The following is a 14,379-nucleotide window of genomic DNA, read 5'->3' on the forward strand; positions in this document are numbered from 1 at the left end:
ATATGTTGCATCGCATTCTTGAGAGTTTTGTTGCACATTGAAAATGTAGTAAAATATCCTTTTGTAGAAATGTGTTGATGTTTCAAAACTAAGTTGGTTTTTTTTTTATATTATGAATACAGTTGATTAATTTTATGATATGTAACCTAAAAAAGTCTCGACTGATTTTAAGTAATGTTGATAAATATATCTATCTATACTACAGGACAAATATAGAAATATTTTGAATATTTTTATGCATTTGTAGAACAGTAGAGTTTAAATTTCTTAATGTCAATAATGGTAGCTTAGAATACTGTATTCGATGCCTTTGGCCAAATTGGTATCTATCAAATAGAGGGGATGGATCAAAGTGTATTGTAATGTAAGATAAGCTGGAACTGAAGATACACAAAGGACTCTGAAATAATATATGAAGCTCTTTCTTTTGTCGCTAGGTGGAGGGGATTAGACTTTTCTTAAGCTTTTAAAGGAGGACTTAACAATAACAGACAGTTCCTAAGTGTCTTTCTAAGGTTATAAGTAGCATTTAAGTTAAGTAAAATTTAGTTTTAAAAACGTTTGGAAGTACTACTAATGATTAAGTGGTACTACAAACAGACTTACCCTCACTTGTGTGGGTGGGTCACGTTTCTCTCAGGTACTGCTACTGCTTTTTATTTATTAGGTGGAGGTGAGTTTGTACATGCTTAGAGTGTAATAATGGTCGCAATATGTGTATCTTATATTATTCATATCATTTGGATAACAATTTCCATTTATTTATTTTTTATTGGCGTATAATTGTGTAAGTGAGATTGATATAAAAGATTTTTTATGTTTTAGGCTGGATTGTTTCCGAAAAACTTATAAAGCAGAGGGATTTTTTGGCATGTATAGAGGTAAGTAAATTTAGTTCCATTATTATTATTAATTATTATTTTTAGAATGCTAATTAAACATTTTATTTCTATGGAGTATGATAAACTTTAATCAAACTGATAAACTCTTCTATCAAAAATTGATTTTGTTGTTCAGCTACATTAATAAGAATGAATTGTCTGTTATGAATTGTCCATTAGAGGATCATGTCTTAACTGCAGTCAGATTTGGTGAAAGATGATTCAGATTTTGATCCCGATTAGGTTTTAACTAAGCCATTCAATATTTTAAAATGTGCTTGGGGTCCTCTCCCCAAAAAAGGGACATTCAAACTTCAATTAAAATTGCTTCTCTTCAAGGCTAGTAGTAGACTTTTTTCATGCATAAATTGATATTATAAAAAAAAATTACAGTGACAAAAGTTGATATGAAGCAGTTAGTGGAATGTAGTTTTCGTGCTATCTATATGTTTATTAAATAAAAGAAATAATATTTTACTCACTTATAAATCGTAGTTCTCAAGTATGCAAACTTACACAATTCAAATCTTTTTAGTGAGAGTAAGAGATTGACGTGAGCTGTTACTTTTGTGACCATGAAAGCACATTCAAATTTGTTATTCTAATGTGTTTGACCTTCCTAAATGAGGCTATTATGTCAGGCATCAATATCAGACCAATTCTACAAAAAAAAAATTTATAAATTTATAACTATATTTAGGGTAGAGGTGAAAAACAAAGATATGGAAACGTAAAGAACTAAGAGCTATAAATGGTGTATATTAAAATTTTTTGTTCTTAGGGTTTTAATTTTGATAGCCTTTCATAGCCTTTCTTAATTTACTTTTTGCATCTTACATTTATTTTCAGATTTGTAAGTTTTCTAATAATTAAGGAGTTGTAAAAGTATTTACAAAATTGTTTGTTAAAAAAAAATAATTACATATTGCGAACTAATAAAATTTATAGTCTTTCAAATTTTTTTGCTTCCTGCATCAGTTGATCAGTCTGTCAGTCAACTGACTGATGCTCCCTGTGTTCTCGGGATTCTCTGAATCATCTCTTCTCTTACCTTTACGACAGTAAGGAATACTCCTCTTGGGACCATCTGTCCTCATGATTCACTATGTCCTTTCCATATCAGTTAATGAAATTTTATTCTTTGATATTGTAATCAAAGTGCCAATTTGTTAATTGATTTGATAATTTCTTATATTCAGTTATGGGGAGGGAGATCCTGCATGCAGTCAATGTATTTCTAAAGACTTACTTTCTTTTTAACCTTTTTAGCAAACTCTCTTGTCCAGTTGTTATTTCTTTGTTCTTAGTTTCCTAGTTTGCTAGACCAGGTCAAAAAATTCAATTTCAAAAGAATTGTTACATCAACTCACTTAATTATGATAGTTCGTTCTAATGAAACCATTGGCTTAAAATATCTGTTCTGATCACATTTCATCAATTGACTTTATTACCTTCAGTGACAAATTTATTGGAATTCCACCCACATTAAGGAATTAGTTTTGAGTTTATAGTAAAGAGAATTGATTTTAAGCATGTATCCTACAGATTTCTTCACTTTCTACATCCATCTAACCTATTGATGTCTGTCTTTTCACTTATCTCTGCAAGATCCTCTGATTATTATCACATTCTGCTTCCATAGCAATTATATCTTTTTCATACTACCAGGCAGTTGACCAAAAACCGTTTCAGAGTATGCTCCTTCATACAACACCAAAGTACATCAAATTCCTCATCATATTTTTCTTGTTCTAATGGGTTTAAGGTCTTAAATATAATTTCCATTATGGAAGTCTTCATGAATGAATCCAAGAAAGTAATTTATAGAATTGTACCATTTAGTTTTTTGGTTTTAGAAGTATATCACCAGATAGATACCTTTCAATTGGAATGCTAAGGGCACCATTAAGCCAACTCCATAGAAATTGCCATATCGCATGTAGCAAAAAATTTGTATACTAATTGTTGGGTAACGTTAACAAAAAACACACAGCTAGTATTTGCCAAAAGAAATTGGACTTTATTGAAAGTGTAACAAATGAACTTATGTTATAATCATAATCTTAAAACATAACAGGAAATTATGAAATTAACATAACTTAATAATACTTAACATAGCAGCTGAATCAACAAATGAATAATGATGTTAAATGCAAAAATACATGAATAAACATTTTTTAAATACACAATGTAACAGAGCCTGAAAATAAGAGAACATAAAACACCTTAATTTCAAATTAGATACTTAAAACATAACATCAATAGAAAGTGGAACTGGAAAACAGTTGCACTACTAATATATACTGTACTATGAAGATTAGCAATGAACAGATTTCATTAGCTTAGAAAACATTAATTATAATATAATCACATTAAAATAAGTAATAATATAAATGGAGTTTATTTTGATAGATAAGCATTCTTGAAAATACAAAATCACAAAGTCCTAAAACATACCAGCACATCAGGAGTAATTTGCTTTAGGTTAATTTACGAGAAGTATGATGAATACAGTGCATAAGTAGCAAAGAATTAATCTCGGTGATCAACAAGTTGCAGAAATAAATTATAGAGTTAATTACAATAACAAATCATAATAATTAAACATGTAAAATAGGTAAGCCACCTATCATGAATGCATTTAAGTGAATAAATGGTTTTCTTTTAACTAAACTTGAAATCGTAAGGCATAAGGTATGATGAACTGAATGTTCCACAAATTTCAATGATAAAATCACTGTTTAACGTAATAATGAAAATTGAACTTGCCTGTAGCACACAAATAATATCAAGAGACGAACTCGTGAATGCAGATACATGAATACATACAGTAATCCTGGGCGTAGTCCGCACTGGTGTATCAGGAATACAGAGGTGTAATGTGGTTTAGTGGTAGAATAATATGTAGAATCTCAGATGTGTAGTGACGAGTTTTGAGATTCTGCTTGGATGAGAATATTATCACAAAGTTTGCAGGAGAATATGGCCATAGGCGACTGCACTGGAGAAATGTTGGATCTACTCTGCTGAAAAGATGGCGTGAAAGAAAAGGGGGGAAACCAGATCCAGGTAGTGGACAGGAGAGAGTGTGTGTAAAAAACAAGAGATGTGTGCATGTATTAGTATGGGAACGAATGAATAACGGGTGTATGAAAAGGGTAGTCAAAAATAATTCGATAAGAAGAATGGACGCGGTCACTAAGGATGACGGAGGAAGTGTCGAACACGAGAACAAATAATAAAACAGGTACAAATGACAAGCCCAAAAATACGAAACATAGTGAAATTTAACATTCTTGTAACAAACAACAGGACCCAATCCTAGCTTGGAATTCATTGAAAATAACGGAAACTTTACGCCAAAAGGGCGTAAACACTAATAAAATGTAGTTAACCACTAAAATTTTAAGAAAATTTTATTAATTTGTTTACAGTGAAAGAAACAAACGATGGCGTCGTATTTGGGGATAAAGGTTATCTGATCAGTTCTTAAATGTATAGTTTATTGCAACATTTATTTTTTAAATAGATTCCTGATAGACTCCTGCTAAATCAAAGAACATAATCAGTGATGAATAAATATGAAATAAAAAAAAAATAAATAAATAAAACAGAACAGAGTGATTAATTCCATTCCAAATGGACAATACCTATCATTATTACACTAGTATTGATTGGTTTACATCATTGTCTTATTTTCCTAAAATATTAACTTTCCATCGAAACATAATCAAAATTCTAATAACGTAATGTATTTCAAAGTGTTAAAGAAAAAGTTAAGTTTGGAAGAATATAGTTTAAAATTAAAAAAAGTAAACTTGTGTAATAGGACAATTAAGGTCTGATTGCCCATCTCAGCATTCATTTCGAAGCCTGATTGTAAAAAAAATTTGTAAATTTTTTAAATAGAATTAGTTAATTTATGTTTTACTCTAATAAAAATTGTGCAGATCAAAGAAAATGTAACGTGGATAATGCTAATTAATATTTTGCCATAAATTAGTAAAAAACTAAATTCTAACTAAATTATTGAAATACACTGCTAATTAAATATTAGTCTAGGTAATCATTTCTATTATGGGGATGCTGAAAGTAATGGTCAAAACATTCCTATAAGATTTTGAAAAAATTCCTTAAAGAAACATTAAATAAAAAATTCAGTCAAATGATTATCCAATTTCACTTATTACACTGGGAACAGAAAGTTTTTTTTTGTCTCAGGAAGAAAAATATGCCTTTCTGATAGTATTTTTTCTCCTGAATTCAAATATTATATCGGTTTTTCCCCATCACACAAGGTTTCTAAGAGACAGGCATATGTAATTTCAAACATTTTAATATTCTGCATTCTTAACTATACAATGTTCAAAGATTTGACTCACCTAGAAAGTAAGAAATGACGATTTTCTGCTATATTTCACCTGTAGAGCATCCCTCTTGATGGTCAAACAGTAATCAGCCAGCATATTAGGATTTCATTTGCCTTGTTACCTCTTTTCCATAGCTGAAATCTCCTGATGAAAGTGTTCCTTGTGCTCATCGCTCACTGCACCAAGATTTTCCTGGAAGAAATCTAGATGCAACTGCAGGAAGTATACTTTTCAGGACATATTACAACCCAAATTTTTATAAGTATTTGTGGACCCACAAATATTCCTCTTTAATTTTTGCATCACTAATGTTAGGAAACTTCTGTTTTAACTGCATGAAACCAGGAGTATCGTCCACGGCCTTGACAAAATTCTTCATTAATCCTAATGTGATATGTAAAGGAGGTAGATACATTTTTAGGCTTACACAACAGGTCATGTTTAATATTTTTTTGTTAGGATTGAGCGATTCACATCTAGGTCTTTTTTTTCTAATGAAATGGGTTTTTCTATTCTTACTATCCCATTCACACAAAAAAAAACAACAGTACTTTGTGTAACCAAGCTGCAGACCAAGAATAAGTGTAATTACCTTCAAATCACCACAAATATTCCATTCATACACTGCATATTGAAGGAAGCTTTTCCAACATATATTTAAAGTTTTTATATGTTTCTTTTATACTAGCAGAGTGAGCCACAGGTACTGATGGTAATTTGTTGCCATTATACAGAAGCATAGCTTTTAAACTTAACTTTTGAGAAATCAATGAACAATTTTATGTTTATGTTCATTACAAAGTGTCTCCATAAGAGAAGAAATGTCATTACAAAACACTAGTCTTTAAATTCAGAATGACGATTATGATAAGTACATATCCTTTGTATGCTTTAAAAGAAGATTCCATCTGTTTAGCCAGGAAACAAGCACTTCAGACTGTTTTTCTGGATAATTTTAAATCTCATATGAGATTTAAAATTCTCAAGATTTTCTCGAGTCAGTAAATGAGGCTCAGATGAACTACTTTGTTCAAAAGTTGTATCACCAGAATCTGTTTCTTTTTCTTTCTTACTTCCATCAGACTCTGAGCTCTCTTTATCTAATTTCACATCTTCTGGAGGCTTTGGTATGGGCAATTCTTCGCAGAGTGGAACTGGTGTCATTGCAAGTTATGGTACACCACAGTATGTTTTGATTTTGACATAATCCCTTTAATGTTTGTTAAGCAGAAATAACAGTCGGAAGAGTGATCTTTGGGTTTTTCTCTAAATCATAGGAATAGCAAGTGGAATGTGGCGCGTGCCATTTTTCAATGTAGTGAGAAGCCAGAACACAATAAACAACAGATATGTAGGGCCCAGGCCCTTGTTGGGTCCCCAACTTTACACCCAAAATAAAGTTCACGTTTTTACTGATGGAGTAAGGTTTTACCTTTGGGATGTGAGTGTCTCTTCACCATATACATAAAAAAAATTGTTAGGGTGATTTAAACAAACTCTAGGTATTTTGTAACTAATGACTAATTAAAAGAAATAGTTGTAAATATATAATACACAGTAATCCAGACACACAAAGCATTCACAATGACGTGTTTACTGATTCACTACTATCTCACACCTGTCATCGTTCTAATGAATGTGTGCTACACTAGATCACGTTTGTACATGTCTATATACATCTCAAACTGCACAAAAGTAGCAACGCTACCCTTCGAGTTAGCTCATTTGATTCCATCATATTTACAATGCTCTAGGTGCTTTTACTTGACAATGGACAAATGGACAAAAAAACATTTAAAAATATTTAAAGAAATTAAAATAAAAAAAAAAACTGTGGGTGATGGAGAAATTCCGAATACACATTTGAAAAAAACTGCATCAAGTACTCCTATTGATACTTAAAAATCATGTTGACCAGTGTTATGCAGAAAAGTGAATAAAGTTTGTTGATTCTTTGTATCATTGTTGTTATTTGATGTGAAATAAATGTAAGTTAAAAATGGATGTTACTGTTTGGAGATCTCTTGTATTTTTAGGTGTTTTGGAATTTCCTATTCTACGGAAGGTTTGTGAGCAAATATGTTTTGGTCTGTAAGCAGATCCACTTACCAAACACTTCTTTATTTATATTAATATTTATTCTTAATAGATTATGATTTAGTATGAACAGTACTGCATTAATATCAAATCTTTTCAAACAGTATTTCATAAATGGTAGCAAGAAATTAAAAACGCTTTTAAATGAAGAAAAATTTTTTAATTTAATTTTTAATTCTTTTAGTAATTCTTCTGTAGTAATTTAGTGAAAAGTATTTGCAGGTACTAAAGTTATATTAAAATTTTGGAATTTGCGTAACAATAATGATATAATTTTAATAAAAATTATATAGACTGTTTCTGAAAAATTCAGCTTTGAAATTTTGTGATAAATATAAAGGTAGTAAGCCTAGTAATCTTAGCTCAGGTTCGTTTTGTATTGCAATATTTTTTATTTGTAGGCAAAGTAAAAATGTTGGTGGAACAGATTAGTGAGATCTTCTTTCATAAGCTGATTATTTATAACATCCATTATGTTGCATAATAAATTAAGCGAGTGTTTACGAACTCTAGATGTATTGAAGCAGTATCACTTAATCCTGTAAGTTTGGACTTTACAAGATTGGGTCAATTTAGGTAATTGATTTATTTTTTTAAATTATTGATTAATTAGTTTTAAATTTAAAAAAAAAATTTTTTTCTAAAATCACTGAAGCTCAGCATCCAAAATCCTTCATTAATTTATGCATACTAATTTTTTTTTTTATATCTGATAGTACCTTGATAGTAATAGTTGTAGGGAACCTGATCTTTGGCATAAGCCTTATAATATGAAAATTGCACCTAACAGAATAAAATCCCATTCCAGATATACTCAGATATTGAATACTGAAGTGTTTTCTTATTATTTATTACCTACATTGAGTAATGTTAAAAAATTCAATTAAAAGTGGTAGGCAGGACCTTATACTGGGATTAAATCTTGCCTAGCTGAATGCAGAACTGCTGTTATAAATGACCTATCAGTGAATCATTAATCTGATTATAACACTTATATGTTATCATGAGTATATTTCTATCAGATTGATTGGTTGATAAATCTTTGAATAATCATTGCCGTACTGTGTGAATATATTAACTTATAAATTAGTTCATTTTAAATCCTTTGTTTAATTATTGTTGTATTTTTTATCTTAATTTACAGGATCAGCCGTTAATATACTACTAATTACACCAGAGAAGGCTATTAAATTAGCAGCAAATGATTACTTCAGACATCAGTTTTCACCAGGCCCCGGGTAAAATTATTATTATTTTTTTTTTTTATTAAGTATTTTCTGGTTATAAAATTGTTTACTTATCCATTAATTTTTATGGTTTTTTATTATTATTGTTTGTAGTGGTAGTCATTGTAATTCATATAGCTTGTATTACTATGTAGTAATGGGAAAGGTACAATTTAATCATCATCAATTTTATCAAATAACAGATTAAACAATCTGACATTTAATTAGTAAGTCAAATATAGCTTTGAAAACAATCATAGTTCTCGATAATGATCAGTTCCCGTTAATATTGCTATTTTTAACTATCCTACAGCCAGAAGAATCGAAGTTGCTAGATAAAGTTTAAGGAGCAACGATACAACTTAAAATTTCAGATGAAACTGGCGAAAACTTTCATAGAAATGTTACAATGCTCTTGGTCGTACACAATGTTATGAGTGATCTTCTTGATTTAAAAGTGGTCGTCAGTGAATTCAATTGAAGATGACCCTCAACCAGCAAGGCCTTTGGCTTCAATTGATGAGCCCACGTTCAGAAAATCAATGATCTGATACATGCAAATCATCAACTGACTGTCAGAGAACTTGCAGAAGAAGTCAGCAACTCGATTGGATCATGCCTTGACATTTCTGGCTGATAAATTGAACATGCGTCTAGTTTGAACAGTAAAGTTTGTTCTTTGTTTGATGACCGAACAGCAGAAAGAACATCAAATGGAGTTTGTCAACAACTTCTTGAATAAGCCAATGGTAATGAAACATTCATGCAAAAAATCATAGCAGGAGATGAAAGCTGGGTTTTTGACTATGACATTGAGACAAAAGTTCAATCATCAAAAATTGCACGTTACAAAAATTGCACGTTACAAAAATTGTTACTAACACTTAAACACATTGCACTCGAATAACAATAACATGAAAAATAAACAAGATTATCAACAATCCAAGAACATGTGGTTACAGAGGAGGTTATGTAGAACACAATGCTGCCAACTGCTTGTCACTAAATATCTCCGTTGGTGCATAATTAAAAATGTTCGGTTATTTTCTGAACAGACCATCAAGTTTTTTTTTCAGAGAAATAAAATGTTAGTGTAAGTGCTGAAAATTTGAACATCATAGATTTTACTTTTAATATGTTACAGTAGTAAGACTGTTATCAAAAACTGGCGTTTCTATTTCAAGTTGTAGACAATTATTTGATTAGTAGAAAGTTCTAGTTGTATTTGTAGATTAAAATTATTAGTGTAGTAAGGTCATTATGCAATATGGTGATGAATATTTGTTCTAGGAAGTTACCTTTGTCAAGGGAAATGGCTGCAGGTGGTTGTGCTGGATTGTGCCAAATTATAATAACTACGCCAATGGAATTGCTCAAAATACAGATGCAAGATGCTGGCCGAGTAGCAGCTCAAGCCAAATTAGGTAATACTTAACAGTACATTACTGTTCTTTTAATGATATAAACTGGGTAAACATAAAATAATATCTCATTAGATATATCTATGTAAAATTTTCATGAGAAAAAATTATTCAGAATATGAAATTGACAATTGAAGTAACTTCATTTTCTTTTTCTTTATCTATCCCTTTACCCATACAGATTTAGGTCATCATTAAAGAAATATTTATTGTTTAAGTGCCTAGTTATCAATCCTTTTTTTATATTTTCCTTACCAAACCTCATAGTTATCTCATTCCTTCCTAGGTGTTTTACATCTTTTCCCACTTTTGATTTCACTTGATCATAATCATTTTTCTATTTTCAGTAAGTTCTTTTTCTATTTGATTAATATACATGTTGTCATTCATTTCAATAATCTGGATGTTTAGTTTAATTTCATGCGTGCTATTACAGGTGTGCAACAGAAGTGTAAAGGAGGTATTGCTTTCTCCTAAATATCTTGATTTTTTTTTCAATTTTACTTCCTTACAACACTTTATTCATAATTTCATTTTTTAGTCATTGGTAAATTTGTTTCATTTGTGCAAAATTAAACAAATTGATTTTCAGTTAACAAAAGTGAAATTACAAATATATTTTACAATTTTATCGCGTCATTTGGTTTTTCTTTATTAAAGATATCAAAAGGAATCTGTGACCACTGTTTCAATGATTGTGGTATGTTGTAAATTAGTGAATATAAGTTAAATGAATATAAAATGTTACTTATACATGTTACAGATGAGTAAGTGAAAATAGTGGCGCATTATTATTTAGGGTTAACTAAACCAGCAATTTTGTGGAATGATTATATTAGTGCAAAAAAAAATTTTGCATGTATTGAATTCAATATGATTGGGCACATTTTTGTGATAGAGCAATTAATGTTCATATACTACACTTAAGGTTTCTTTTTTTTTTTAAACATCTTCCTTCAGATACTTCAGAGTGTGGCTGGAGAACTTGATGCTGATAATCTGACCACCTGATGATCCTCATGCAACATGTAAGGTTTTTATTTTATATTTTTATCAGTTGATGTGCACGCTCTGTGTAAATCTTAATCAGAGGTACTACATATCTTGTAGTACAAGTGCCATTCATAACACCTGATCATTACTACTACTAAAGTATTTCATTGATCTGTTTGCAGACTTCCTAAGTTTTTATAAATCCATGATTCTCTCTTCTTATGTTAGTTGTCCTCACTGAAATCACGAGTGATAAAGTGCATGTTATCACAAAATGCATGTAACACAGTATGGACAATCACTTAATATATTGACTCAAGAAGATTACTGTTTGTCTGTGATGCGTGCACATCATTCTTTTATATATAGCAAATGAGTTGTGTTACAACTCATTAATAAGGGGTAATTAGTGAGTGGAATAAACTCACGAAACTCCTTAATGGAGCTTGACCCAAGGACTTGGTAAACCCATTTCCATGGTATCTGTGCAGAAAAGAAGAGATTGAGGATAATAGATGGGTAAATGAAGGTAAGTATATCAATATAACTGGTAGACTGTGATTTCCTTATGAGAATGGTATACTGTTATTTATTCAAAAAATATTGGGTAAAGAACTGGGCAGTAAAAAGGATTCAAGAACTGATGAGTATCAGAATGAAAAGTCAGTTGACAGCTTTATTCTTTGGTCACCCTTTATGACCAGGAAAGGATATAGTGAGAAGATTCTACTACCCACAGTTTTCCCATAAACCATTTTACTTAAGAACTAAAGTACAATTGTGTTAATCCCTACTGATAATTTTTTCCCCATATGAAATTCTCTTTTCAGTGATGATTTATAGAAAAGTAGACCAAAATATATATGACTAATTTTTATGAATAGAATAATATTATAATAATAATTATTGTTTCTTAATCAACATTTTTAAGTTAATTTATCATAAAATTGTTTTTCTTTTATATCAAAGCTTAATCATCTCTGTTTTTCACTGACACTAAGTTTTATTTATCTCAACTAAAAGTGTATCAGTTAGTTCAGAAACGTGAAGAAAGTTAAATTAAGCAGCTTCTCATTTTCTAATGTTCAGTTATGTTTGTGTTTTAGAGGGTAAGACAGTTCCAAAGATTTCAGCTACATCACTCGCTCTGGATCTATTGAAGTCTAAAGGTATAGTCGGGTTATACCGTGGTACTGGTGCTACAATGCTGCGTGATGTATCGTTTTCAATCGTTTACTTTCCTCTTTTTGCACGTTTAAATGCACTTGGACCTCGCAAAAATGATGGATCAGGTAACTGTTAATTGCATACTGTTTGTTGTTTTGATCATCATAAAATAACATTCTGTTTTGTTCAGTGATATTAATTCAATTAATTTATGATAATCATCAGATTTCTCATTATAAATTATACAATAAAAAGTATATCAAGTACTCTTGGACAAGAAAAAATTGTTATCAACAAAAAAAGATTGAAAGAAATTGTTAATAATTACCAGTCAATAATTGTAACAGAATTTTGGAGAAAGTTAGACTTTTCCATCTGAGTTTCAATATCATTTAATATGATAAAAAGTTTCAACGAAAAATAGATCAGAGGTAGAGATGTATTTGCTAAATTTTATTTTTTTTAGTGTTCCTCTACTGATCATTTATTTTAAGAAGTACTGTAGATCACTTTGGAAATTAGCTGTGAGAAATATTAAATGGCCACCATTTTTGTTTGTACTCAAGTTTTTTATGTCAAAATTTCTATTTTCAATGTCCTTTAGAATTATATATTATATTCCATTTAACATTTTTGAATTTCCCTCCCTGGGGTGCTTGATGTGTGATGATCTCTACAGAAAAATAGATCATTTCAAAGTTTAATAAATTTAGTATTTATTAAATTTCATTTTTCTGTGTTAACTATTAAAAGTTACTTTTTTCATACTTAATTAACATAAATATATATATTTACATCTAATATGTATGCGAGAACTGTTCAGAAAATAACCGAACTTTATTTTTTTAATCTTTATTATTATTTTTTACAAATTATTGGTCCTTGTCCCCTTCAAATTACTCCCCTCCACTGTTCACACACTTTTCCTAGCGGTGTTTTTTAACTTCATTAAGCAATCCCGGATAGCTGCATTTGAAATGGCCTTTGAGGTCTGTGATGAATTTACTTTAATGTCGTCAGTAGTCTCAAAACAGCATCCTATCATCGCTGAGTGTGTGAGGCATTGCTGTGGTAAAGGAATCATGAGTTGTCTCACCACAACTTTAGTTTCTTTCTGCAGATTTTTTCACATAATCTTTGTAAAATGCCTTGATAGTACTCATGGAACACTGTTTTCACCTGAGGGAAGAATTCAAAATGCACAATTTCTTTAAAATTGAAAAAAAACATAGCGTATCACTTTGGCTTTGGATCAAGACTAACATGCTTTCTGTGGGTTTAGAGATCTTTTGCCAGTCCATTGCGATGTTTGAACTTTTGTCTCAGTATCGAACCTGTAAACCCCGCTTTTGTCTCCCATTAAGATCCTTTGCGTGAATCTTTTCATCACCATCGGCTTGTTCAAGAAGTAGCTAACAAACATCCACTCAATTTTCTTTCTGCTGTTCAATTATCAAACGAGGAACAAACTTTGCTGTAACTTGATGCATGTTCAGTTTTTCAGTCACAATTAACTAAATTTAAAAAAATCAAGTAAAAACAAAGAGACAAAAAAAATTTTTTCAAAAAAAAAATATAATAGCATGATCCAATTGAGATGCTCTTCTGAAAGTTCTCTGGGCAGTCAATCGAAGATTTGCATGCACCAAATGGTTGATTTTCTGAACGCGGGTGTCATCAATTGAAGTCGAAGGTCTTTCTGGTCAAGGGTCATCTTCAATTGAATGACAACTACTTTTAAATTATGAAAACCATTCGTAAAATTATGTATGACTCACAGCATCATCTACATAGTTTTAAACTTGTTTCAAAAGTTGAGACATTTCTGTGAAAGTTTTCACCAGTTTCATACAAAATGTTATGTTGTATCATTGCTTCCAAAAATCAGGCATTACAAAAATCCCTGCTAACACTTAAAACATGTTGCACTCAAATAACAATTACACAAAAACTAAACAAAATATCTACAATCCAAGAATATGTGGTTTCAGAGGAGGTTATGCAGAACACAATGCTCTGTCAACGACTCATTACTAAATATCTTCTTTAACGCGTAATTAAAAATGTTTGATTATTTTCTGAACAGACCTCGTGTGTGTATATATTTATATATTTGCATTTATATTTTTAAGTGCAGTAATTATTTTAACTTGATTCTTTATAGAATAAATTACAGTGAAGTTTTATTATTTTGGTTTTTATGTTGTTTTGTGGGTTGGTGAAT

The 14,379-nt window shown here is 30.4% G+C and overlaps 1 protein-coding gene across 1 annotated transcript in view; it reads left to right on the forward strand.

Annotated features, from left to right (window-relative positions):
- LOC142328187 (mitochondrial glutamate carrier 1-like) overlaps positions 1–14,379 on the forward strand; it is a 112,679-nt gene that overhangs the window by 78,749 nt on the left and 19,551 nt on the right. Inside the window, exons 4-7 of the mRNA XM_075371755.1 lie at positions 826–881; positions 8,493–8,586; positions 9,865–9,998; positions 12,095–12,280. Of these exons, the coding sequence (XP_075227870.1) occupies positions 826–881; positions 8,493–8,586; positions 9,865–9,998; positions 12,095–12,280 (470 nt within the window). The remainder of the gene's footprint in view (positions 1–825; positions 882–8,492; positions 8,587–9,864; positions 9,999–12,094; positions 12,281–14,379) is intronic.

The sequence above is a fragment of the Lycorma delicatula genome, chromosome 7, assembly GCF_047948215.1.
Source record: "Lycorma delicatula isolate Av1 chromosome 7, ASM4794821v1, whole genome shotgun sequence".
Taxonomy (NCBI): Eukaryota; Metazoa; Arthropoda; class Insecta; order Hemiptera; family Fulgoridae; genus Lycorma; species Lycorma delicatula.